Source organism: Gossypium arboreum, chromosome 6 (genome assembly GCF_025698485.1).
Source record: "Gossypium arboreum isolate Shixiya-1 chromosome 6, ASM2569848v2, whole genome shotgun sequence".
Classification (NCBI taxonomy): Eukaryota; Viridiplantae; Streptophyta; class Magnoliopsida; order Malvales; family Malvaceae; genus Gossypium; species Gossypium arboreum.
The window spans coordinates 140459744-140483141 of record NC_069075.1 but is presented as its reverse complement, the minus strand read 5'-3'; the positions used below and the strand labels follow the sequence as shown (position 1 = coordinate 140483141).

The 23398-nt window shown below is 33.2% G+C and overlaps 2 protein-coding genes across 5 annotated transcripts; both read right to left on the bottom strand.

The window, feature by feature from the left end:
* Positions 1-10665: 10665 nt before the first annotated feature.
* On the bottom strand, positions 10666-14368 carry LOC108484743 (branched-chain-amino-acid aminotransferase 3, chloroplastic-like). 3 transcript variants are annotated; one of them, XM_017788643.2, is made up of 10 exons: positions 13947-14347; positions 13781-13854; positions 13505-13673; positions 12862-13038; positions 12654-12785; positions 12470-12568; positions 12273-12389; positions 12024-12119; positions 11709-11821; positions 10666-10936 (listed from the first exon to the last, which is right to left on the bottom strand). In XM_017788643.2, the coding sequence occupies exons 1-10, from the start codon at positions 14007-14009 to the stop codon at positions 10822-10824; spliced, it is 1155 nt and encodes a 384-aa protein (XP_017644132.1). In that variant the 5' UTR covers positions 14010-14347; the 3' UTR covers positions 10666-10821. The 3 variants fall into 3 exon arrangements, with proteins under 3 accessions (XP_017644132.1, XP_017644133.1, XP_052885796.1); XM_017788644.2 differs by having other exon boundaries at positions 13505-13691; positions 13947-13992; XM_053029836.1 differs by lacking the exon at positions 10666-10936 and having other exon boundaries at positions 11755-11881; positions 13947-14368.
* A 969-nt stretch (positions 14369-15337) lies between these two features.
* LOC108484223 (homeobox protein knotted-1-like 2) lies at positions 15338-20498 on the bottom strand. Of its 2 annotated transcripts, none has more exons than XM_053030006.1 (5): positions 19550-20498; positions 19356-19478; positions 19113-19248; positions 16971-17224; positions 15338-16063 (listed from the first exon to the last, which is right to left on the bottom strand). In XM_053030006.1, exons 1-5 carry the CDS (start codon positions 19922-19924, stop codon positions 15941-15943), a joined length of 1011 nt encoding a protein of 336 aa, XP_052885966.1. In that variant the 5' UTR covers positions 19925-20498; the 3' UTR covers positions 15338-15940. The 2 variants fall into 2 exon arrangements, with proteins under 2 accessions (XP_052885966.1, XP_017643421.1); XM_017787932.2 differs by having other exon boundaries at positions 15555-16899; positions 19550-20474.
* Between the last annotated feature and the right edge of the window lie 2900 nt (positions 20499-23398).

Here is a 23398-nt window from a genome sequence, read left to right as displayed (position 1 = left end):
TATGGTCTTTACTCTTTTACATTTTATATTCTCGTTCCTTTTTATATTTTGTTTGTTTCTTTATTTGTTACTATTTGTTACTATTTATTCATTGATATATTTATTCTCCTTTTATTTAACAGTTTTCATTATGCTATTATTATTATTATTATTATTTAGTATTATTATTATTATTATTATCATTATCATCATTTGTTTTTATTCGTTTTATCTTTTTATCTATTTGCTCATTTTTATTATTTTTATTTTATCGTATTTTATTATTATTATTATTATTATTATTATTATTATTATATTTTATTAGTTCCTTTGTTTATTTACCTCTTTTATAATAATCCTATTTATTACTTGTTTATTTATCTTCTTGTTGTCTAATTCCGCTCTTATTATTTTCATTTACAACATTGCATCATTCGGTTATGTAAATTAACACCATAATTCATCTCACATTTTACTAAAAATCATGTTACATTTTACCCGATACATTAAAATGTTGTTTTCAATAAGAAATACTCCATGTTTTAAAATTCGAAAGGTTATTCCCTAACTTACGGGGTTTCAAATTTCTCGATAAATCCAAATACTTGAATATTTTCATAGCATTAATTTTTAAATATTCTCTGGAATTAAGAAAAATCGTGTTCTAACTTGCGAAATATGATTTCTTCTTAAAACTGAGATAACCAAATATCTTTCAAAAATAAATAATTTTCAGAGTTTATTCTCGTTTCAGGGATTTAAAATATTGTGTCCTAACTTACGGGACATAATTCTTTTCCTCGATTAACGTAAAATACGCTATTTTCTCAAAAAAATTAATTAAATAATATTTTAACAAAGGATCGTACTTTTAAAATCTTCAAAGTTCTCAAATTTTGACACTAAGACATTAATTAATCAACTAGGTATCAATTTTGAGCGTATCGAGGGTGCTAACCCTTCCTCGTGCGTAACCGACTCTAGAACCCGTTTTTCTGGATTTTGTAGACCAAAAATCATCGTTTCAATAAATTTAAATTTTTGTTAAAACGACTAAATTACCAGATGACCTGATCACACATCATCAAAAAGGATTGGTGGCGACTCCCACGTTTGTTTTCATTTTTAAAACCAAGTCGATCCCCTTTTACAAAAAAAATAAAATGATTTCGACAACTTGGCGACTCCACTGGGGAACCAAATAAGAGAGTCAAGCCACAAGTTGATTAACTTTTGTATTTTTGTTAAAAATTAAAAATTTGGTTTTGATATACGATCCTTTCATTGAATTTCATCCGTTTTGTGTTACGATCTTCATCATTTTATTCATATTTTCTTTATTTGCTTCGAGCTTTTTTGTATATCCCTGCACATTGCATTGCATGACTGCACGGTTACACCCTTTTAAGTGGGAGTGAGAAACTATTCCTTCGTCAGGTCTTCACCTCCGTGTAGGATAGTGGATCGCTTTAGGGATACATCTGTACCTATGTCTTCGTGAGATTTTCATCTCCGTGCAGCCATAGGGAATGTATTCCCCTGAACTGAACTCGGTTTGTATGAGCCTATAATGGGTGAAGATCGAGGAATCTGCAGGTTCGGGTACCTTTTACTTTAGAACCGAACCGCATATAGAGAGCTCCTAGGAGCTTACCCTAAGTAGAGGCACGCCAAATCCCAGTGGTCACCCGGATAGGTGCTCTATTTTGTTTTTATTTCTTTTGTGCTGACGCATTTGATTTTGCTTCGATCACATTGCATTTTCATCGTAAGAAATCCTTTCGTTGCATTTTATTTGTCTTTGTTACGATCCTTATAATTGCGGTTTGTAATTGTTGTGTTGGTTTGAGTTTAGGCATCTTTTTGCATATTACATTGCATGATCTGTCGATCTTACCCTTTTAAGTGAGTGTGGAAGCTATGCCTTTGTGAGGTTTTCACTTCAGCATGGACTAATAGACTACTTCCAGGATACATTCGTACCTATGTCTTCGTGAGATTTTCGTCTCCGCATGACCATAGGGAAATGTATTCCCCTGAACTGAACTCAATCCATATGAGCTTATAATGGGTAAAGATTGAGGAATCTGCTGTTGAGGTACATTTTCTTTAGAACCAAACCCCATATAGCAAGCCTTAAGAGCCTACCCTAGGTAGAGTCATTCCGAACCCCTAGTGGTCACCCAGATAAGTACTCTATTTTGTTTATTTCTCCTGTGCTAACATGTTTTGATTGCATTGCATTTTCATCATAGAAAGGAGGTGTTGAATCATATTCTATTGCTAAATAGAAAAGTTTGTCATGGAGAATAGATTTCTTGATAAAGTGGAATATAATACGGCTGTCTGAATATGGTCCGAGTTAACAACAAGAGAAGGCTGATAGTCCATGAAGGAATACACGACTTTGCTTCGTTGTCTGGGGATTCAAGCCAACGAAGATTATTCGAGAGCCATCATGTCTTAAAGAAGCTGACGAGTATCGCGGGGATAAGTGAGCAATGGGCCGCGGTCCAGATCGAGTAGAAAGAAGATAATAGAGACATTTTTTGGAAAATTCGCAAGATTTGACCATAATATCCGGATATGAAGAAAAAGAGCCGCATATGTAATCCATTTTATGTAAAGAAATTTGTTTTTTAAAAAATTTGTTCTAATGGAACTGAATCCAGAATCAACGTCTCTCTTTCTTTTTGCATTCATCCTATGCATTTGTATTGCATTTCATCATATGTATTAGATTTTCACAAAAGGACCCTAATTAGGTAAAATTATTTCAGCTAACTTGGGAACCGAAAAAAGTCTACTGAACTAAGTATCGTTACGATACTCGTGCTAAGACAAAAGATATGAACCAAAGATTGGAAAGACTTGAACAACTCCAAAGAGAGATGCAAGACCAGTTACAAATGCAAATGCAAGAATAACTGGCAAAGATCTAGCAAGATGTGAGAGGCCAAATGCTAGAGTCTCAAAATAATATGATGAATCAGCTGTCTCAATTGCTGACTAAGGGGCTAGAAAAAGGAAAAAGCTCCATGATCAATACTGGGAAGGACAATGAGAAGCCTTTCTACCCTCTGGGTTTCACCCCAAAAAATGCTCAGACATGTCCACGAGGTATACCTATTGCTATCAGATCCTAACAATATCAAGCTGGTACCTCAGCACTAGTAGATTACCCGATAGGCTCAGGCTCCAATCCGGGGGGCAATCCAACCACTCATGTAGTTCCTGATCTGGACAAAATAGAAAAAACGAAGATGGAACTGCCAAAACAACTTGAGGATCGGTATAGGTGGTTGGAGGAAAAATGTAAGGCAATGGAGAATGTTGACTACTATTGTGGGATTGACGCCAAAGATCTGAGTTTGGTCCTTGATCTAGAACTCCCGCCAAAATTTAAGACTCCAGAGTTTAAAAAGTACAATAGGACTAGTTGTCTTGAAGCTCACATTACAATGTTCTGTCAAAGGATTTCAGGATATGTTAATAACGACCAATTGGTAATCCACTGCTTCCAAGACAGTCTGATCGGGTCAGCGACTAAATGCTACAATCAATTGAGTCGTGCTAAAATCAATTCATGGAAGGAATTAGCACAAGCTTTTATGAAGCAGTATAGCCATTTAACAGACATGGCACCCGACAGAATTACCTTGTAGAATATGGAAAAGAAGCAAAATGAGAGTTTCAAGCAATATGCACAAAGATAGAGAGAGATGGCAACACAAGTCCAGCCGCCTCTTCTGGAAAAAGAAACCACGATGCTTTTCATCAATACTCTGAAAGCCCTGTTCATTAACCATATGTTGGGAAGCACTACTCTGAGCTTTTCAGATATAGTAAAATCCAGTGAGATGATTGAAAATGCGGTAAGAAGTGGGAAGATAGATGCGGGAGAAAGTGCTAAAAGGTCAACCTTGAGAAACAAGGAAAATGAAGTGAACATCGTGAGCACGCTTTCCAAATTGGTCAACGTAGACTAGCCGAAGGCTGTAACCACTAGCTATCAAGACTCTTCAAGGCAGGAATCCAACTTGAGGTCAAATACAGAAAGGCTCTTGTTTATACCCATCCCGATGTCATATAAGGAGTTGTATCAAAATCTTTTTGATGTGCATGTGGTGTCTCCATTATACTCAGAACCCGTACAACCTCCGTTCCCAAAATGGTACAATAAGAATGCTCAATGCGAGTACCACATGAGAATAATGGAACACTCAATCGAAAATAGCCTTACATTTAAAAAGTTAGTCGAAAGGTTTATTGAAATGAAAATTGTAAAGTTCGACGATTCCTTAGAACTTAATCGCTCTGACAATGCAGTAAATGCTATATTTAAAAGTGGGGGCAAAAGAATTACGATGCCTTGAACAAGTCAAAAGCATAGAAGGAATATCGAAAAATCTGAATGATATATCTGAAGAGGGAACCAGGGAATAAAAGTTTCTAAACCTATGCATACTTGTGAGTGTTTTGAACAATGGGACTGTGGAAGAGATCCCTGTATTTTTAGAGCTAATTTAAAGTAATATTCAAAACACGCTTGTTGCTTTAAGTGTAGAAGCAATAAGAATCCTTTTGTGAAATAGGCTTGTGTCCAAAATCTTTATTTCAATAATGCATCTTTTTGAGCAAATATTCTTTTATTTTTTCCATTTCATATTGTACAAATAATTGTTCTTAGATTCTATTGCTCTTTGGACTTTCTTTCAATTATTCATTTATTCTTCATTCATGATCATACCATACAAATAATCATCCTTAGAATCATTTATTCTTTGGAATCTGCCTTCAACAGGTCCCTAGATATCAACGACATGAGCGACGCTGCTACTGACCCAGAATCTCCTTTTGAGCGGGATATGTGTCTTGAGGGATCTCAGGACTTGGAAGATGACAGAGATTGTAACCTATCTTCTGATTTATTAAAGATGGTAGAACAAGATCCTACCTTACAAAAGGTCAGTGGACATTGTGAGAAAGAGGCAAAGATTGAAGCCTACATCACCACAAAGACAAAGCGAATCATCATTGAGTTATTCTAAGAATTTAAAGATGTTTTCACATAATCATGTCAAGATATACCTGGGATACTAAGACCTGTGGATGCTAAAAAAATATTTATACGGGTGTCAGAGGGACACATGTTAATGGTTTCACGATAGCCACGTTAATCATGAGATTTGGGTACTGTTGGTCCACAATGGAAGGGGATTACATCAGTTATACCAAGAAATGCCATGAATGCCAAATTTATGGATACAAGATTCATGTGTCTCCTTCATCTCTTCATGACTTCTACATGGACTTTCACTAAGTAGGGCATGGATGTCAGTGGGCTGACCTCGCCAAAAGCTTCTAGCGGGTATCGATTCATCTTTGCGTGTCGTCAATTACCCTATTAAATGGGTGAAAGCAACTTCATATGCTAATGTCACAAAGTCGACAATTAGCAGATTCTAAAAAAAAATAAGGAACCATTTCGTGTCGATATGGAATGCCAAAAAGGATTGCATCAACAGCACGACTTCAGAAGTTTGCGGTCTATTCAAGATCAAACACCATATCACCCGAAAATGAACGGTACAAATAATAAGTAATAAAAATAAAATCATGGGGAAAATGATTGACTCATAAAGATCAACATGAGAATTTACCATCTATGCTTACGGAACATCGGTCAAGACCTCCACCAGGGCAACACGTTTCTCATTGAAATAGAAACAGTTTTGCCCATTGAAGTTGAGATTCTTTCTCTCCAAATTTTGGCTGTGCTGAAGTTGGATGAAATAGAATGGATTCAATCTCGATATGATCAGTTAAATTGAATTGAAAGTTATCCATCATGGACAAATGTACCAAAAATGAATTATGTGAGCTTACGACAGAAAGGTTCGTCCTAGAAAATTCCACTAGGGAGACCTAACATTGAAAAAGATCCTTCCCACACAAAAGAACTTCAGATGAAAATGTATGCCAAACTGAGAAGGACCTTATGGGGTAAATAAGGCATTTTCTAGAGGAGCGTTGATTTTGACCAAGATGGATGGTAAAAACTTGCCTAATCCTGTAAATTTGGATTCAGCCAAAAAGTACTTGACCTAAAAAAGGGAGAGGCCAATGCAAAAACCCGTAAAGGGCACTTTAAGACTTTAAAAAAATTAAAAAAGAAGAGGCCAAGGCGAAAACCTGCAAAGGGCGCTTTGAGACCAAAGGGGTTTTGAATTGAAAACCCGTAAACGGCAATTCAAATAAAAGTGGGGCATACAGTAGTCTTGCTATGCCTGAATTAACAATAAAGAAGTATGCTACTTCTTGGGGCATCGACAAAGTGCTCCAGATCCTCTAAACACAGATTAATCTCAAAATGGTCTTCAAAAAGTTGGTGTAGAAAAGCCCATGCTGCGATATCTGGGGTACCTATTTTCCTTTTATTCATTTTGTATTCCAGCAATGTTTGTTTTCTTTGATTAATCTACTCTTTGCAAATTTTATTTCTGATAAATTTCAATTATGTCTATCATTACGATCTTTTTCAAGCATTTTGCATTGAAACAACGATTAGTGGACTAATAATACTTTCATAAAAAGAGTTTCGCATATTACTTTGGAAGCTTCTAAATAATACAAAAATCTGAAACAGGACTATTGTTTAGAACTCACCAAGCCTAAGGGTTGGAAATATTGGAGAAAGATGATTATCTCTTTGGACTTTTTATTGGTTGAACAAAAAGACAAGACATTTCGTCGGTGATACAACCTCGATAAATAACGAGCAATGTCAACCCAAGTGTAAAAGGGGATCATTCTCGGGAAAAGAAAAATGATACTCTGCATTCATGCAATTATCAGGCATATACATTCGGTCATTACACCCAGAAAATGGTGTAACAGATCAAATTAATTGAAGATGATACAAATCCTATACCTCTGAGTTACAGCAGGATGGATGGAAGAAACCAAATGTTATTCCCCTGAAGTTGCAGTGTTAGGTACAAACTTTATATCCCAGAAGGTACAGTGGAAGAGACTCTGAAATTACAACTGAGCAAGCTTGCTGAGCAGAATATGATTGTTTCTTTAGGTTTTCTATCAAGAATATCAGCCGAACAAGATGGCAGCATAATACGTCAGTGATAATGCCCTGATGAACAACGAGCGATGATACCTTAAGCATTTAAAAAAAAAAAGGTTCATTCTCCTTTCTGCATTCATATTTCATTTATAAAACATCTAGTTAGGAGCATTTGATTCATTTCGATCATAGCATCCTAATCATTTGGCATAAGCATAGGTACATGAAACCCATTCTATAGATCATGTCCCTAGAAGATGATGTAACAACATCGGTGATTTCACAGATCTTGTCTCTATGAGATAGCAATGGAGCAGATCAAAGATGGCGAATCTTATCTTCCTAAGCAGTAGTAAAACAGATTTAAGCCACCATCCTATCTCCTTAAAAAGTAGTGGAATAGGCTGAAGATTATGGATCTTGTCTCCCTAAGCAGTAGTGGAGCAGATTTAAGCGACCTTCCTATCTTTCTAAGCAGTAGTGGAGTAGGCTGAAGATTGTAGATCTTATCTCCCTAAACAGTAGTGGAGCAGATCGAAAATGGCGAATCTTGTCTCCTTAAGTAGTAATGGAGCAGATTTAAGCCACCATCCTATCTCCCTAAGCAGTAGTGGAGTAGGCTGAAGATTGTAGATCTTGTCTCCCTAAGCAGTAGTGGAGCAGATCAAAGATTGTAGATCTTATTTCCCTAAACAGTAGTGGAGCAGATTGAAGATAGCGAATATTATTTCCCTGAAGTTGTAGTGAAACAAATTGACGCTATAAATTACAGATCTTATCTCTCTAAAGTTGCAGTAGAGCAGATCAAAACAAACCTTATCTCCCTGAAGTTGCAGTGGAGCAGGTTGAAATCACATGTCTTATCTCCCTGAAGTTGCAACGGAGCAGACTGAAGACAGCTAATCCTATCTTCCTGAAGCCGCAGTAGAGCAGATTAAAACGACGAGTCCTATACCTCTGAAGTTGCAGTAGGTTAGGTTAAATCTACCATGGCAAATCTTATCTCTCTAAAGTTGCAGTGGAGCAGATTGAAGCCACAAGTTTTATCTCCCTGAAGTTGCAGTAGAGTAAACTGAAGACAGCTAATTCTATCTCCCTGAAGTTGCAGTGGAGCGGATTAAGGCGACAAGTCCTATACCTCTGAAGTTGTAGTAGGTCGGATAAACCTAAAACCACAAATCTCACATCCCTAAATTTGCAGTAGAGTAGATCAAAACTACAAGTCTTATCTCTTTAAAGTTGCGGTGGAATGGATCAAAAAACAAGACGCAGTGGACTGGAATGAGGCTACCTAAAGAAGAGAAACACCAAAAAATAAGTTAAGACTCCGTGAGGCCGAGCAACATTGGTCTTTCTCGAAAGTCTTTGCTTTGTTCTTGTTACACGACAACGAGCAAAGAGAGGCAGCTGTACAAGCCCAATTTAGCCCAGGGCCCAATAAGACCCCAAAATAATTAAACAGCCCAAAAAGACTTTAAACACCTAAACTATCAGACCCAAAACAAACCCAAAACTAAACCATACACCCAAACCCAAAATTAGAAAACCTTAGCCCAAACATAAGAGGCCCAAAAATTCAAAATTTTTAGAAAAAACCCTAAGCCCCTAAACCTAATGCCACCCCTAGTCCCTAGCCTCATTATCTTGTCACGACGTCGGCCCTCCTCCACCAATTGCTCCACCTCGCCACTTGCACCGCCACCTGCAAGAAATAAAGACAGAAGTGACAACAATAATAAAGAAATATATTCTAAATGGCTTTATAAGCCAAGCAAAGTCAATGTAAAAGGGTGATTTTTCTTTCTTTTTTTTTTTTTGTAATATTCGAGCATCATTTGAATACTAAAACCAATAAAGCAATCAAAGAAGAAAGGAAGTTCAAGAGCAGGCTAAGGTCTTTTATATATATATATATTTTTTTTTCTTTATTTCTTTCAAAATTGATTATATACATATATATATATATATATATATATATATATATATATATTTTTCTTTATTTTTTCTTGTTTTTAAAGCTATATATTTATACATATTAAAAAGAAGTTAAAAAGAAAAAGAAAGAAAAGCTTACCTTTTAATCGCAAAAAAGGGCGATTTTTCGATTTCCGATCGTCGTGCGGTGGTCGACCGCAGTGGCCCGCTAGAGCTCTTGCCGGACTCTGAAAGTCTTCAAAAAAAAGAATGAAAGTTTTTTTGTAAAAGTGGGGTTGAAAATAAAAATATTGTCAACTTTGAAAGAGCACCCATGATCAAAGTAAATTATTGTCAACTTACACATCACAAATAAAGCTACTCTTGTGATTTGAACTCACGGCGTAAAATTTTAGACAAACACCTAGTACTATTAAATCGAAATTCTGTGATAACCTTCTCCTGTATTTATAAATAAAGCTTGTGTTGACAAGAATTTTAGAGTATATACTTCAACAATCCCACATATTACTAACATAAAATTTTAAAAAAGAATCATTATTTAATTGTTTATACTCTTCACTACCTTCTATTTTCTTTTCCATTACAAATGGATAAGCTTTATGTAAAGGATGGATGTGACCCCAATCCCTTAAAAGCATGAAATGATACTTAATAATAAAGAGAAACATGATCACTAGTGCTTAATGCTTGTACATGCATGCTCCTTTGAGTGAGCAAAAGTCTAATGAAAATATACTTTAATTGAGTAAAAAGAATTATTATTTTTTATCTTATAATTGAGTGAAATAATGGGATTAGATTATATGTTGAATTATTAAGGAAAAGACAAGAAATGCTAGATACATTAATTGCCCTCCAAAGAAAATCATATGTTAGAAAGTAGCAACACACACAAAAAGTTTCCTCTAGCCCTCCCCCCAAAAAGAAGAAGAAAAATTACCATGCAATTGCTGAGCAAGTAAATAAGAACATCGGTTTTTTAATTAATTAAATTATTATTAAATTTATAAAAAAATCGATTCAACTGATTTTTAATCGAGTTCTGGGCGATTCGCTAAACCTCGATTTAAAATCAATTTAAAGAAACAAATAAGAAATTACCAAGTACGCAAAGTTGTTTAGACTAGACTAGATCAACCAATCGGATTGGGGTACCAATTCAAAGAAGAACATTGAACCGGCTAACTTGAAAACTAATACAAACTAATAGAATCAACTAAAAAACCAGTTAAATCGAATAATTGTACCGAATGATAATATTTTTTTATTATTTATAAATTTTTAATTGAACTGGACGAAATGATTGAACCAACGAACCCATGGTCAGCCAATTCGGCCACTGGTTCAGAAAACCTTGCAAGTAAGTGAAGAATAAAGCTTTTAAAATCGGACAATTAGTTGAATTAATTAGATCACCGGTTCTCGATTCAACTAATTTAATTGATCAATTTAACCTTAATTAAATTTAATTATTAAAAATTCATTCAACTAGTATTTAACCTGATTTAACCGGTTCAAAATAATCCGTTAAAAATTTGATTCAAAATTAATTCGCCCCTTTGTTCAATACAATATACTAACAAATTTTCAAGTCAACTTGTCTGATCGATTGGTTTAGTTCCAACATGTATATTGACAGGAAAAGTTAGATTTAAAATTCCTAAATGTTTAGATGAACAAAGATGAAATTAATAGGTCTGGATTTAACCATCTCTTTAATGTCTTACAACCTTTCCAACCTTTGAATTGGTACCCTACTACACCTTGGTAATTCAACGATGTTAAATATTCTAGAAAATAAAGAAATACCTTTGTTTGTTTAACTAGTTTAACAATGTAGTCCAACCCATTTTATCTTCTATAAGACCCATCTGTATATTTGCAAGTGCTGAGTATAGTTGTTGAGATACTACAAATTCACTCTCTCCATAATCCACCCTGCAATAATTCTAGTCAAGCAAGCAACAAATGATGCAAAAATACGACTCTGTCATCAACAATGTTTAATGAAGCCCTTTCAACTTTGAGCTTCTCTAAAAAAATTTGAACTTTCAACATGATGTGGAAGTTCAAGGAAGAGCCTTTTCAATGGTGTCGTATGAGAGGCACAGATTTTTCTTCTATAGTCGTTCTGGTAATTCAGTTGCGCACCATTTAACGTAGATAGTTATGTAGCTGTTTGGATATTTTATTTTTCGTAAAAAAACCTCTCCAATCCCTCTCAATTTTGATATTGAGTAAATTGGTCCATAAAAAAATCAGAGCAATTTAATCCGTATCAATTTTGAAAATGAGCAACTAAAGACAATTTATCACGGTACTAATATTTTTCGTTAATTGTACATAATTTTAGTTATTATAAAAACAAATTTATCTCTCAAAGCTTACACATTCTATTAATTTGATTTTAATTGTTAAATTAGCTTGCAACATTATGTAAATGTATAAAAATTGAGGCTCAATTTATTGATTTTTTAAATTTAAGATCAAATTGACAAAAAATGTAAATATTGATGGCTAAATTTATTGTTATACCAATTAAAATTATACATAATTGATGTAAAACATTAGCGCCGTGATTAATTATCCTTAGTAGCTCATTTTTAAAATTGACAAATATTAAATTACTTCAATTTTTTTTTAGAGGACACCAATATTTAACTAGATAACTAAGTAATTCAAGGGAATCAAGTAAGAAAAGAAGATGCACCTTTTCCCATTGAGAGTAATGCTGCCAACAGGCAATACGCATACAGCATTCCCACAACAAAAGACTTCGTCCGCATCAAACAATTCCTCAACCGGCACGAGTCGTTCCTCAACCTGTTTTTAAGTGATTATAAATGCAAAGGGCCTAGATCAGATTTATACAACTGATATACCCTATGCATATAAAGAAGAAGATTTTTCAAGCTATCAATCAATCAATATATATATATATATATATATATATAGAGAGAGAGAGAGAGAGAGAGAGAGAGACTGAAGCTTTTAGAATACGAAAGAAAGAGCAAATTGGTCTTACCTTGAAACCTTGGCGGTGAGCAATTTCTATAATACTTTTTCTTGTAATTCCAGGAAGAATTGTTCCTCCTAGAACAGGTGTGGAGATGGTATTATCCTGCAATATATATGTATGTATGTATTACAGGGTATTATTTAATGGCTTGATACTATAGCATAATTCATAAAACTGCAAAATTCATGGTCTAAATGTATGATATGCCTATGAAATCAATCATCAAGCAACCGTTAAGTCAAAACTCCGTCATACCTTTACGACAAAAACATTAGCGGTTGAGAACTCTTCGAGATATCGATTATGAATGGAGTCGAGATACAGAACATCAGAGAAACCATTTGCTTTAGCTTTAGCCTGTGCCTTCATAATCTATTAAAAAGAAAAAAGAAATTATAGCCTCAATATTCTAAAAGACATGAAGTCGGGTTATGCAAATAAAGTCAGATTACCCCGGCGTAATTCCCTATAGCTTTTATGTTTCCAACTCCTCCAAGGGTTGCACGATGTATATCGTTTTCGACCACCACATTAATCGGCTTCAAACCACCCTGTCATCACGATAATTGTATAAGGTCAATGGTAAAGAACTGGGGTACTTGCTATTTGAAATCGATTTGATTCATGCACGAATACCTCAAAATAGTTCCTAACTGGTGTAACATAGATCAAAAAGATGAATTCGGGTGCCGGTATAAGACTAAGAACAGGTCCATTCCCCATAAGTAGCGGTTGAACGTGTAAAAAGCCTTTATTGGAAGGAGGAACCTGCAACATCAACATAGCAGATAACATAAGGTTGAAGTGCTAAAATGCAAACGACAAGCATTTGGTGTCCAATTACCCATCGTTCATTCGCCGATACAGTACTCGTTACAGCTTCCACAAACTGTTCGATAGTCGGTGCAGGCATACACATTCGATCTGCACCAACCCTCATTCGCAATCCATTTTCCTCGACTCGAAAAAGTATAATCGAACCATTTTTGTTCTTGTATGCTTTCAAATTCTCAATAATCCCCTACATGAAAAACAAATCACCATCAAGAACAATTAGGGTAAAAAGACCTCTCCAATCCCTCTCAATTTCACAATTAAGTAAATTGATCCCTCTCAAAAAATTTGGAATAATTTAATCCCTGCCAATATCGCAAGTGAGCAACTAAAGACAATTAATCTCGATATTAATATTGCACATAATTTTGATTGGTATAGTAACAAATTTAGCTTTCAATATTTACATATTTTATCATTTTGGCCTTACTTCTAAAAATTTAAGAAATTTAACCTCAACATTTACATAAATGTTGCACGATAAATTTGTTAAATTAAGATTAAATTGACAAAATGCATAAACTTTAATAGCTAAATTTATTATTATATTAATCAAAATATGTATGGAAAGAGTAATTGTCTTCCGTTGAAGACGTTAAATTGCTACAACTTCATTGCCTTAAACAATTAGAGTTCCAAGCAAATAACCTAACCTGTCCATAATTCAAGACAGCAGCTGATGGACTAATCTCAATGTTCCCATATTGTCTTAAACCACCATTTGAAAAGCTTCCATCTTTACAACTTTTCATTACATAAATATAGTCTGTTTTCACAGGATTGAATGCAAGGCTATCCCATCTTTTGTCCGCTGATGTTTCACTATTTCAAAAGAAAACTCTTATAAAAAAAACCCCATTTCAGACATGAATTACATCGTACTAAAACACATCAAGACATGTGCAAGAAAAAAGACTTTTTTTTTTTACCTATGAGCATCTGATGGAGTGGCTCGAAGCCAACCATGTGAAGATGTAGCAGCCAAATGAAGATGATGTTGAGCCTGCAAAGAAACAAATTGTTTCATATTGGGGGTGTAAAATTGTAAATTGCGGTTATTATCTGTACTAAAAGGGAAAAAAAAAAAGGGGTTACCATGAAAGAAGAAGAGAATTGGAAAATTGTAGTGTTTGTAAAGCTCAATTGAACATTAAACATCTCGGTTTCTCGGTGTCTATTTTTTTTTTTTTGAGTTTTTTTTGGTTTGATATGAATGTTCTTCACTACAATAATTGTTCCTCTTCCACTTGGGACATTTTAGGCTCTGACACGATCTGTAAAGGTTTTATTACGGTTTAATACGTGTAAAGTTGTTTTCTTTGTCTGTTATGGTTTTATATAGTGACGAACAAGCAAAAAATCAGAGCTTTTGTTGTATAAAAAAAAAAAAAAGCTTGTATCTTTCTAGTTTTTCCAATGTAGAACTTTTCTGGAAGAAGTTAGAAAAACCGAAACTTTCCTCCATGATTCTTGCGTCAAAAACCAAATTTACTCAAGTGGATAAAATATTGAACCTTGGCAACAACGGTTTTTAAGCAATCACCGTAGAATAAACAAATAAAAAAAAAGGAGCAATTTTCTGATTTCAATGTTAAGCCTAGCCCACCAATCAATGGATCCATGTCAACCTAGCATTCCTCCAATAAAAAATTAATAAATTAATCCCGGTAGAGTAAAGTGATTCTTCTCTTAAAAAATTCATGACATACACGTGATAAATTACATATAATTATTTAATTATTTTATCGTTATGCAGTTTTTAATAAATAAAAATTGATAAAAATTTTACCATAAAAATTATATTGTTCTATAATCTTACATACAATTATCAATTTATCCAATTTTGAATAAAAACATAAAATATAATATAATTTTTAGTACAAATATCGTCATAACACTTTTACTGATATTAAATGTTAAAAAATTAAATTTTATGTAAATTATTCAACCTTAAACACGTTGAAAAACAATTTTAAATTTCAGAGCCCTTAATTTTAACTTGATCTCCATGATAGATTACATTTTCTACGAGTGCATTTGGATAAGGACTGCTCACATGAAGGCTCAACGTCCCCATCTAACCCCAAACTCAAATCATTAGACTTTCCTAGGCTCGAATTTGCAAGTTGAGTTCCCACCTCAACAAGCTTCTTCATGGCATATAATCTAGAAGTTTGAACTCCCTCCTGATTACAATTCATAATCTCAATGTCATTACTACCTACAACTTATCTCACGTCTTCCAATACAGACAAATGTCTTCCAATACAGACAAATGTTGATCATGGTTCAGGCAATGATCATGAAATGCCTCCCCGTTAGCCTTTTTTCTACTATTTCACCAATAGCAGTAACCCTCGGCTTCCAAGTCATTTAATCTTTAATTGTATACCCTCCTTGTCACGTGTAATTCATCATCAACCTCTCTCCCGATTGACGAGTCCACTTCTTTTGCATCATGTTTCTACTGGACAACACCTTTACCATTGATTCAAATTCAGACCTTTCTTTAGATTCTGAACTCATGTTCTTTTCATCGTCACTAGAACAACAACATTTTAAGACGAGTTTAATGACAGATCAAATTCAACAACTATTACCCCAAAAACATTTGCCCCCCCCCCCCAATCTGCAAAGCAATAGTGTCGTTTATCCTTTCTTCATGGTCTGTAATGATTTGGATACGTCAAGCATGATGGGGGATACCATAACAACTAATCCAAATTCTTCGATTAATAGAAACAACATCCTCACTCCATGACTCAATTTTAAGAGACCATTTCATCAACACAACCCAATTAGAGACTTATAAGGGACATCATTAAAGGACAATCATTGTTGCTTCTGATAGTTTGAATATATCAACAACAGAGATACCATCCAAAAGAAGCTTTTCGTTAAGAGACTCAAGAACTGAGAAATCTCTATCCAACCGATAGCATAGTGGCTAAGCCAATCCAATTTTTCCGGATCAATGACCCCTTGAATTGTCACCTACTTACGATCAGACTTCTTATCAAGCTCAATAGAAGTTTTTCCCTTTACCCCTCTGTCTGGAAGACTGCCTTTCACATTGGTCCCCTGACGGTTCATATTCTTGGCTTCCCCTTTGGTGGATTGAGAATGAGGTTGATCTTTACGTACTCTTTTTCAAAAGGTGGCTTTCTCCCCAAATCTGGGCCAAATTGACTCCAATGCGAAACCCAAATGATCTGAAACCATTCAAACGTTCAATTATCCTTTTAGCATCCGCCATGCTTTCAAATCTAATGAAACCAAATCTACCCTTCCAATGGAAACGAGGTGGAATGTTATTCACATATACAGTATTGCATCTCACACGCATGATTCATCATCTCCTATAAGGAGGGCCCTATTAGGAAACATACATACATACATATATATATAAACTTGAAGTCACTGGCAATTATAACCATCCATCAAGACAAAAGTTCTAAGATATTCAAGACAGATTAAGATCCCCAAGTATTACAACATCATTAACCGTTTAGCACTATATACACTTAAAACAGGTAGTACTTAAACATACAGACATGAAATTTCAATTACACAATTACCACCTCTCTTACAGGATTAAAGCTCCTTACATGCCCTTCTACTTGCAGACAAAGCACAACAGCATACCATCGAACATGAGCAACAAAAAAGCAAACATCCCAAATCTTGTGTAACTGGTAAAATGACGACGAATGCACAACATTATAATTAGGATGTTTGTAATACCGAAAGAACATACACTGTGACTGCAGTGTAACTAAACAAACAACAAGCACATATATATATATATAGGCAAGTAATATATATAATGGTGTATTGCACATTATCATGGTCCCAAACAGTAAGGACCATCACCCATGTAATGACCATCCATATATAAAGCTGCATTTTGCGGATGCAGACCATCCATCACCATGAATTGCATGTCTTCAGAAGGTTTCCAATGGCGTTTCCTTTGGTTTATGAACCAATTATTAATTTGTTTCTGGTCTAAACCAGTTGATTCAGCCAATGCCACCTTCTCAGTCTCCTGTGAGAATATAGCACTGTGAGACTAGTAGAATTTAGCTTAAAAAGAGGATATAATATAATAGTTCGTACCGATGGGTACGGCCATTTGTAGTGTAACTCCCACCAACTAAGCAACTTTTGTCTAGCTTCTTTGGGTAGTTTCCCTTTCTTCTTTTTCTTGGATAGTTCTTGCTTGAGACTACTTAAGTAACCACTATATTTCCTCAATAAATGGTTCTTTAGTTCTCGATCTTCAGCACGCGGGTCGATTTCAGGGAGTTCGGTTTCTCCGCCACTATTGTCTTGATCCTCTTCGGATGAACCAACACCTTCACATTTCTCATCTGTTCAAATTAACCAAATCAAAACATTTTCAGTCCTTGCAATGACAACTATTATGGAACATGTAAATCAATAGTCTACATCAAAAGGTCAAGAGCCACAAATAAATTAGGCAGATTGTAATGAATGAATTGGGTATTCATTTTGGTGAAAGTTGAACACATTCAAGATTATAACACACTTTTATAGTTAAGTGAAAACTATTTCCAAAAGTAGTTAAATAGTGAACTAATAAATGAACCTTATGATGTTGTCAATGACAATAGGTTTATAAGGGTAAAAGTACCATGGAGGCCCTTGTAGTAAGATTCAAATTGCATTGTGTCCCCTCTACTAAAAAGATGGATAAATTAGTCACCATACTTAAATCAAAGGCACACCAATTTTTAGATGAAAATTTTAATAGAAAGGACTAATTTGCTCTTTGATCTAATATACAAGAATTAATTTGCTCATTTTCTTGAGTAAAGGGAACAAAATGCAATCTAACTCCTAATATAGGGGCCTCTATAGTACATTTTAACCGGTTTATGAGTGGCGTAAAGCTAAAGTAGTAGACTGTATCAAATGAACCAACTCAGGACTTTCTTCCGAGGCTGCCATGGTACTTTCACCGTTCAATGCATTTCATGTTCCCATTAGTGAAAAGCAAATTAAACCCAACAAAGATCACATAAATTTAGCACTTTATAAGCAAATGGCTTGAGCTAGACTTTGGTCATCCACTTCATGGGACACCAATAACGAAGGAACTACTCAACTATTCCTTCCATCTTATGATTGTGCTCACATTAATCAGTAAAATCTTAAGACTTTGCTCCTCCTATGATTCACTTCATATATAGCTTCTACAAATATCATATATAGAATATACCATCATCGTCCAAATTAAAATTCCAACAGTCAAGGATGGTCAAGGGCTCAAATACATATGAATGCAAGACAGAAAGACCATAAAATTGATACTTATTATCCACATACCAGACAGAAAACAAGGCAATCCACATCCAAATTCAGCACAAATACACATGAATCCATACATAAATTTTACCATAAATAGAGACCTTTAGCTCACCAAATTCAATTGCTTTGATGCATTCAAGTGAAGATGATATAGTAAAATATTTCTTGTATATAGTTTATGCAGCATAAAAAACTTAGATAAAGAGGACTCTGACAAAGCACAAAACAAATTTTATAAAGAAAACAAAACACAAGTTACACTATTTTTTTAACTGCCAAAGCCGTACAGGCTACATGGGGCATAGCACTGATATGAACAGCATCATGTGTTCTCTCCATTTTTTAATTTTTTTTACTAACTACTGTTTTAAAAGACGGCACTAATGAATAATGATCAACCCTCCATTAATATCCCTTGAGAAGTATATATGTTTATGTACAAAAACCCACATAAATAGAATCAGATTTACACACTATCCAGATTTTGGGAAGTGAAAAACGAAACCCTAAAATAAGGAACATGGCCTTTTGTCAGAGATCATCGAAAAGGTAAACCCCATTACACAAAAGAGAAGCCCCCAACGTGTCTTTTTTCTAATATATACATGAGCTCCCTTTGTTAACACATTGTAATCAATTTATATCTAAATAGACTCTTCATTAGCTAGGGTTTTTTTTCTTTTTCTTTTTTTTGTAACCATCACTACCATAGCTATTTTTCTTCATTATTGGAAGACGTGATTTGGGTCAAAGTTATCATTCTTTTCCTTCACTAGGAAAGAGAAGCCATGGCAAATGAATGAAAGAGAGAGAGAGATATACATATATGCATATATATACATGCATAGGCTCAGGTCTACAATTTCCAAAGGAATCCAAGCAAATCATCTTCATTAAGCATGCTGAAAATGGGAAAAAAGAAAGTACCAGAATTAAAGATCCGCACAGGACCATTGCCAAGCATGTTAAGTTGAGCTTCGATCCTCCGCATGAAATCCCAAGCTTCTTGTATTGGTCTCGTTAGTTCCTCCCGATATTTCACCAACATATCATAGTAAGCTTCCTGGGTTTTATGGATCCATAAAAAAAATTTACCAGTAAATACAACGAGCAGTTGCCATGAAATTTATACCCCCACAAAAGTGATAACCAAAAAAGAAACAAAATCACCATAAACTGATCAAGTTCAGCGTCTTTTGAGTTATCTCTTGATGTTACTGAAGATCTTTGCCTTGCTTCGAACTCTTGTCGAACAGCTGCTAGTCGTGCCACTACTTCAGGTGGAGCTCCTACCTATAGCATAAAAAGAAGCTTTTAAGTGAGAAAAACAAAGGGTAACTAAATTAATTAATTGGGTAACTCACTTTTTGACAATCCATGTAAGCTTCAAGGAGATTTGAGTACTGAGGATGAGCTATGATCTTGGCTTTAATAGCTTCCACTTCACTAGAGCTTTCATTCCCTTCTTGTTGGTGATGAATTGGTTGATGCCCTCTCAACAAAGGGTTATTGTTGTTGTTGTTGTAATGGAATTTTTGGGCATGTTGTGAGGTACTAGCTTCAGTTTTCACAATTGGGTGTTGATCACTCGGTTGAAGATGAAAAGAGGTTAAAACTGGCGGTATTGACCCACTACTTGTTCTACCATATGGAGAACCATTTGATGCAAGAACTTGAGATGCGTACAAGAAATTTCCCCTACTAGTACTATTATTCTCATTTATCTGATTATATTCCATTATTATAAAACTGAACAAGAAAAATTTTAAAAAAAAAAAGGTAAAGAAAACCCTAAAGAATGGAAACCCTAGAAGAGTATATAGCTAAGACACCCTACTGATCATTCACTGCAAAAAAAAAAAAAAAACCACAGCTCACCATTTTTTCATATCAAATCTAACAATAAAACGAATGGGAAACTAATGAAATCCTTTGCAGTTTTATATCAAAGGGTCTTGAATCTAGGTGAAAATTGCATAAAAGAATGGTACCCAGAAAAAGGAAAAGAAACCCAGAAATGAGCTGAGAAAGTTGAAGAAGATGAGGGAAAAGGGGTAGATAAAAAATAAAAAAAGAAAAGCTTAAACCAGCATGGGCTATGGGTTGGTTGACAAGACGTTCATTGTTGGGAGGAAATTAAATTATTTGAGATTTTAATAAAGGCTAAGAAGGAGCTATGGCCAAGATTTTCCTACTTTTTTTTTTTTTTCACTCTTAATTCTTAAACAATATTTTAATGGTTTTCTTTTCCCTTTTTTCATATCTTTTTCTACTTCTCTCTGCCTGGATTTTATAATGAGAGGATTGAAGAGGGGGAAAGGGAAAACTATTCATTCTCAATTAAGTATTGTTTAAAATGTTTTTAGTATTAAATTTTTGCATAAAGTTTTTCTTTATTTATTGTGATCATTGTTGGTTTTTTTTTTAGTGAAAAGGTTGGTCAAATTCAACCTATGCATATAGCTTTTGCATTTATATAATATATAAAAATTTTCCAAAAACTCCCTCTAGAGATTTCTAAATTATATTAAATTACTATTTATGAATATTAATTTTTGAGATATTACTCTTAATAATATTGTCTAAAAATTTGAATTTGAATTGTCTAATTAGGAATACATATAGACCTGAGTTAATTTATTAAATATTAAGATTATTATTGCAAGGAAAATAAAAGCTTTCATAACGGTTAAGATGATGATGTATGTTGTCGATTGAGTTTTAATTAGATTGATAACGGTATTGTTATCAATGTAAGAGGACATAGATCGAGTGTGCTGAAATGCATTAACACCCTATTTAAAGATTGGGGAGGGATATTGTATCAAAAAAGTAAATTTAATAATAACATATAATGAAATTAATATTAAAAAAAAGAGATGATGATGTTTGTCTTTATTTTTTTTTTTAGATTTTTAAATATATTTCACGAAATGTGTCGTAACCATCAGTTTTGATTTGTATATGAAAATTCAATTTAAATCAAAATTTGACCCATTACGATTTGATCATAAAAATTCAACAACTCAAACTCAAAACTAAACTATATGAACTCGAAAAAACTTGAACCCAAAGTGATCAAAACTTGTAATGATTTCATCTTAAAGAACTCAAATAACTTGAACTCAAAACGGTTTAAACCCTAAATGACATAAAATTAAAAAAACCCAACCTTGAAACAAACTTGAACTTGAAACTAACTCGAATATATTTCAATTTATATATTAATATAAAACTTTCGATTGAGCTAATTTCATGAACTAATTAAACTCTAATTTAAATGAAAAAAATCTAAAAATTATTTTTTAACAAATAACAAATATTATAACAAGATTTAAACCTTAAACCTCAAAATGCTACGGAAAAAATCAAAATACTTACAAATTTAATTTTAAAATAAATAAATATATATTTTTCACAAAAAAAAATTCTTTCACCCAAATTATGTCAAATATATTTAATACTATTAGAAATTATTAAAATCCTAATAAATAAGAGCATTTATATGATGCAATATGAGTGAAGGCTTTGCTTTTATTTTTTAGTGACTTTTCTCTTATAGTGACGTCCAATCCATGGCACTATCTATCCGTCACAAGACACCAAATAGAAACTAATTCATCAAACCATCCATTTTCATCCTAATTAATAATTGGCTAAACCTTTTTTTTTCTGATTTTAATAAATTATTTTAAGCAGTTAAAATAAAAAAGGGAGATATTTTGTTAAATTGATAGATTATATCTAAGTCATTTAGATGAAATTTATGATGAATATTTGACACTTATCGCCTAAAATAAAAGAAATTTTAATCATTTTCGTCGTTGAATTATTCTTAATTCTCCATGTGAAGGCTATAAACATGAAACCCCTCAATTTCTACATTTCTTAGTTATAATGTCAATAAAAAAATTTGCCGTCCATGAGATTTTGAATTAATGGTAAGTCTGAAATTAAAAAAAAATTAAATGTTTAAGGATAGATTTAAATGTGTGATACGTTTGTAATAATACGGTAACGTAAAATAAAAAGTAAGTTAAATGTACTGTATCTGTCCATTCAAACTCATACTAATTTGAAGTCTTATTTTATGTAAATTAATTTTAATTTAAATCTTGCTATAAATTATATTCAATTTTATTTATGTCTAAATTTAAATATATTTCATTTATCAATCCGATCATATATTAATTTCAATCATAATTATTCAAACTATGTTATTTGCATTTGAAATCGTAATTGAGACTGTATTTATATTAATACATATAACTTTCTTTTAAAAAACATATGCATAGAATAACTCAAAATAAAATGTAACATGTTAACATTATAATATTTATATTATTAAACTATAGAAAATATCAAATCAACATGATTTTTCTAACTCATTTTTTTAATATAAGTAATCTGCTTACAAGTTATAATATTAGTATTGATTGATATTTTGTTTCGGATTTATCGATATTTTAAATATTTTTATATATATTATATGTAAATATAAATATATAATTATTGATTACATTTAATAAATTAATTTAATAATTGTGTTTATAATGTAATTATAAAATTTAAATATGATTAAGATAAAAATTATTAAATATTAATTGAAAATATATTAATTTTTGTACAAATATATTAATTGGAGTGAAGTCAAATGGTTGAGAAGTAACTACAAGAATGGAAAACATAATAACGATGTTATAAAAAATTTAATGTTTACTGAATTCTAGAGATCAAAGGAAAGGAGGGGTAACGAGGAGAATTGGAGTTGCCTGTAGGATCCCAGACCCCCCTCATTCCCTCATTCTTACTGTTAAATTTGACTCCTATTTTCAATCAAATTTGAAAAATAATATTTCAGTTAAACTCTGTTTACTTATTTCAATCAAACACTGATTAGTTTAGATTATTTTATTATTATTTGATTTATGAATTTAGCCTATAAATAGGCTCTTTTACAACCTTAGAAAACACACCCATTAGAGATTAGAACTCATAAAACATTTAGAGAATTTTGTGTTTACGTTTTGTGGGTTTTGCTTTCGGGTTTTCGGGGTTTAGTTTTTATTTCCATCTTTTGTACTTTTCGTTCTTTTGCCATTATAGTAAAATTATCTTTGCCCGTGATTTTTTATCCTCTTTGGAGGGGTTTTTTCACGTTAAATTTGTGTGTTTAATTTTTTAATTTATTCTGCTATTTTCTTGTTTGTTAC

Excerpts from the sequence above, each read along its gene's own strand:
- LOC108484743 (XM_017788643.2), bottom strand. The coding sequence starts at position 14,009 with ATGTTTAATGTTCAATTGAGCTTTACAAACACTACAATTTTCCAATTC. Across the intron at positions 11,822-12,023 it reads CTCACCGCCAAGGTTTCAAG|GTTGAGGAACGACTCGTGCC; the intron begins GTAAGACCAATT and ends ACTTAAAAACAG. Across the intron at positions 10,937-11,708 it reads ATTACTCTCAATGGGAAAAG|GGTGGATTATGGAGAGAGTG; the intron begins GTGCATCTTCTT and ends GAATTATTGCAG.
- LOC108484223 (XM_017787932.2), bottom strand. The coding sequence starts at position 19,924 with ATGGAATATAATCAGATAAATGAGAATAATAGTACTAGTAGGGGAAAT. Across the intron at positions 19,479-19,549 it reads CTTACATGGATTGTCAAAAA|GTAGGAGCTCCACCTGAAGT; the intron begins GTGAGTTACCCA and ends TTTATGCTATAG. Across the intron at positions 17,225-19,112 it reads TGTGCGGATCTTTAATTCTG|ATGAGAAATGTGAAGGTGTT; the intron begins GTACTTTCTTTT and ends TAATTTGAACAG.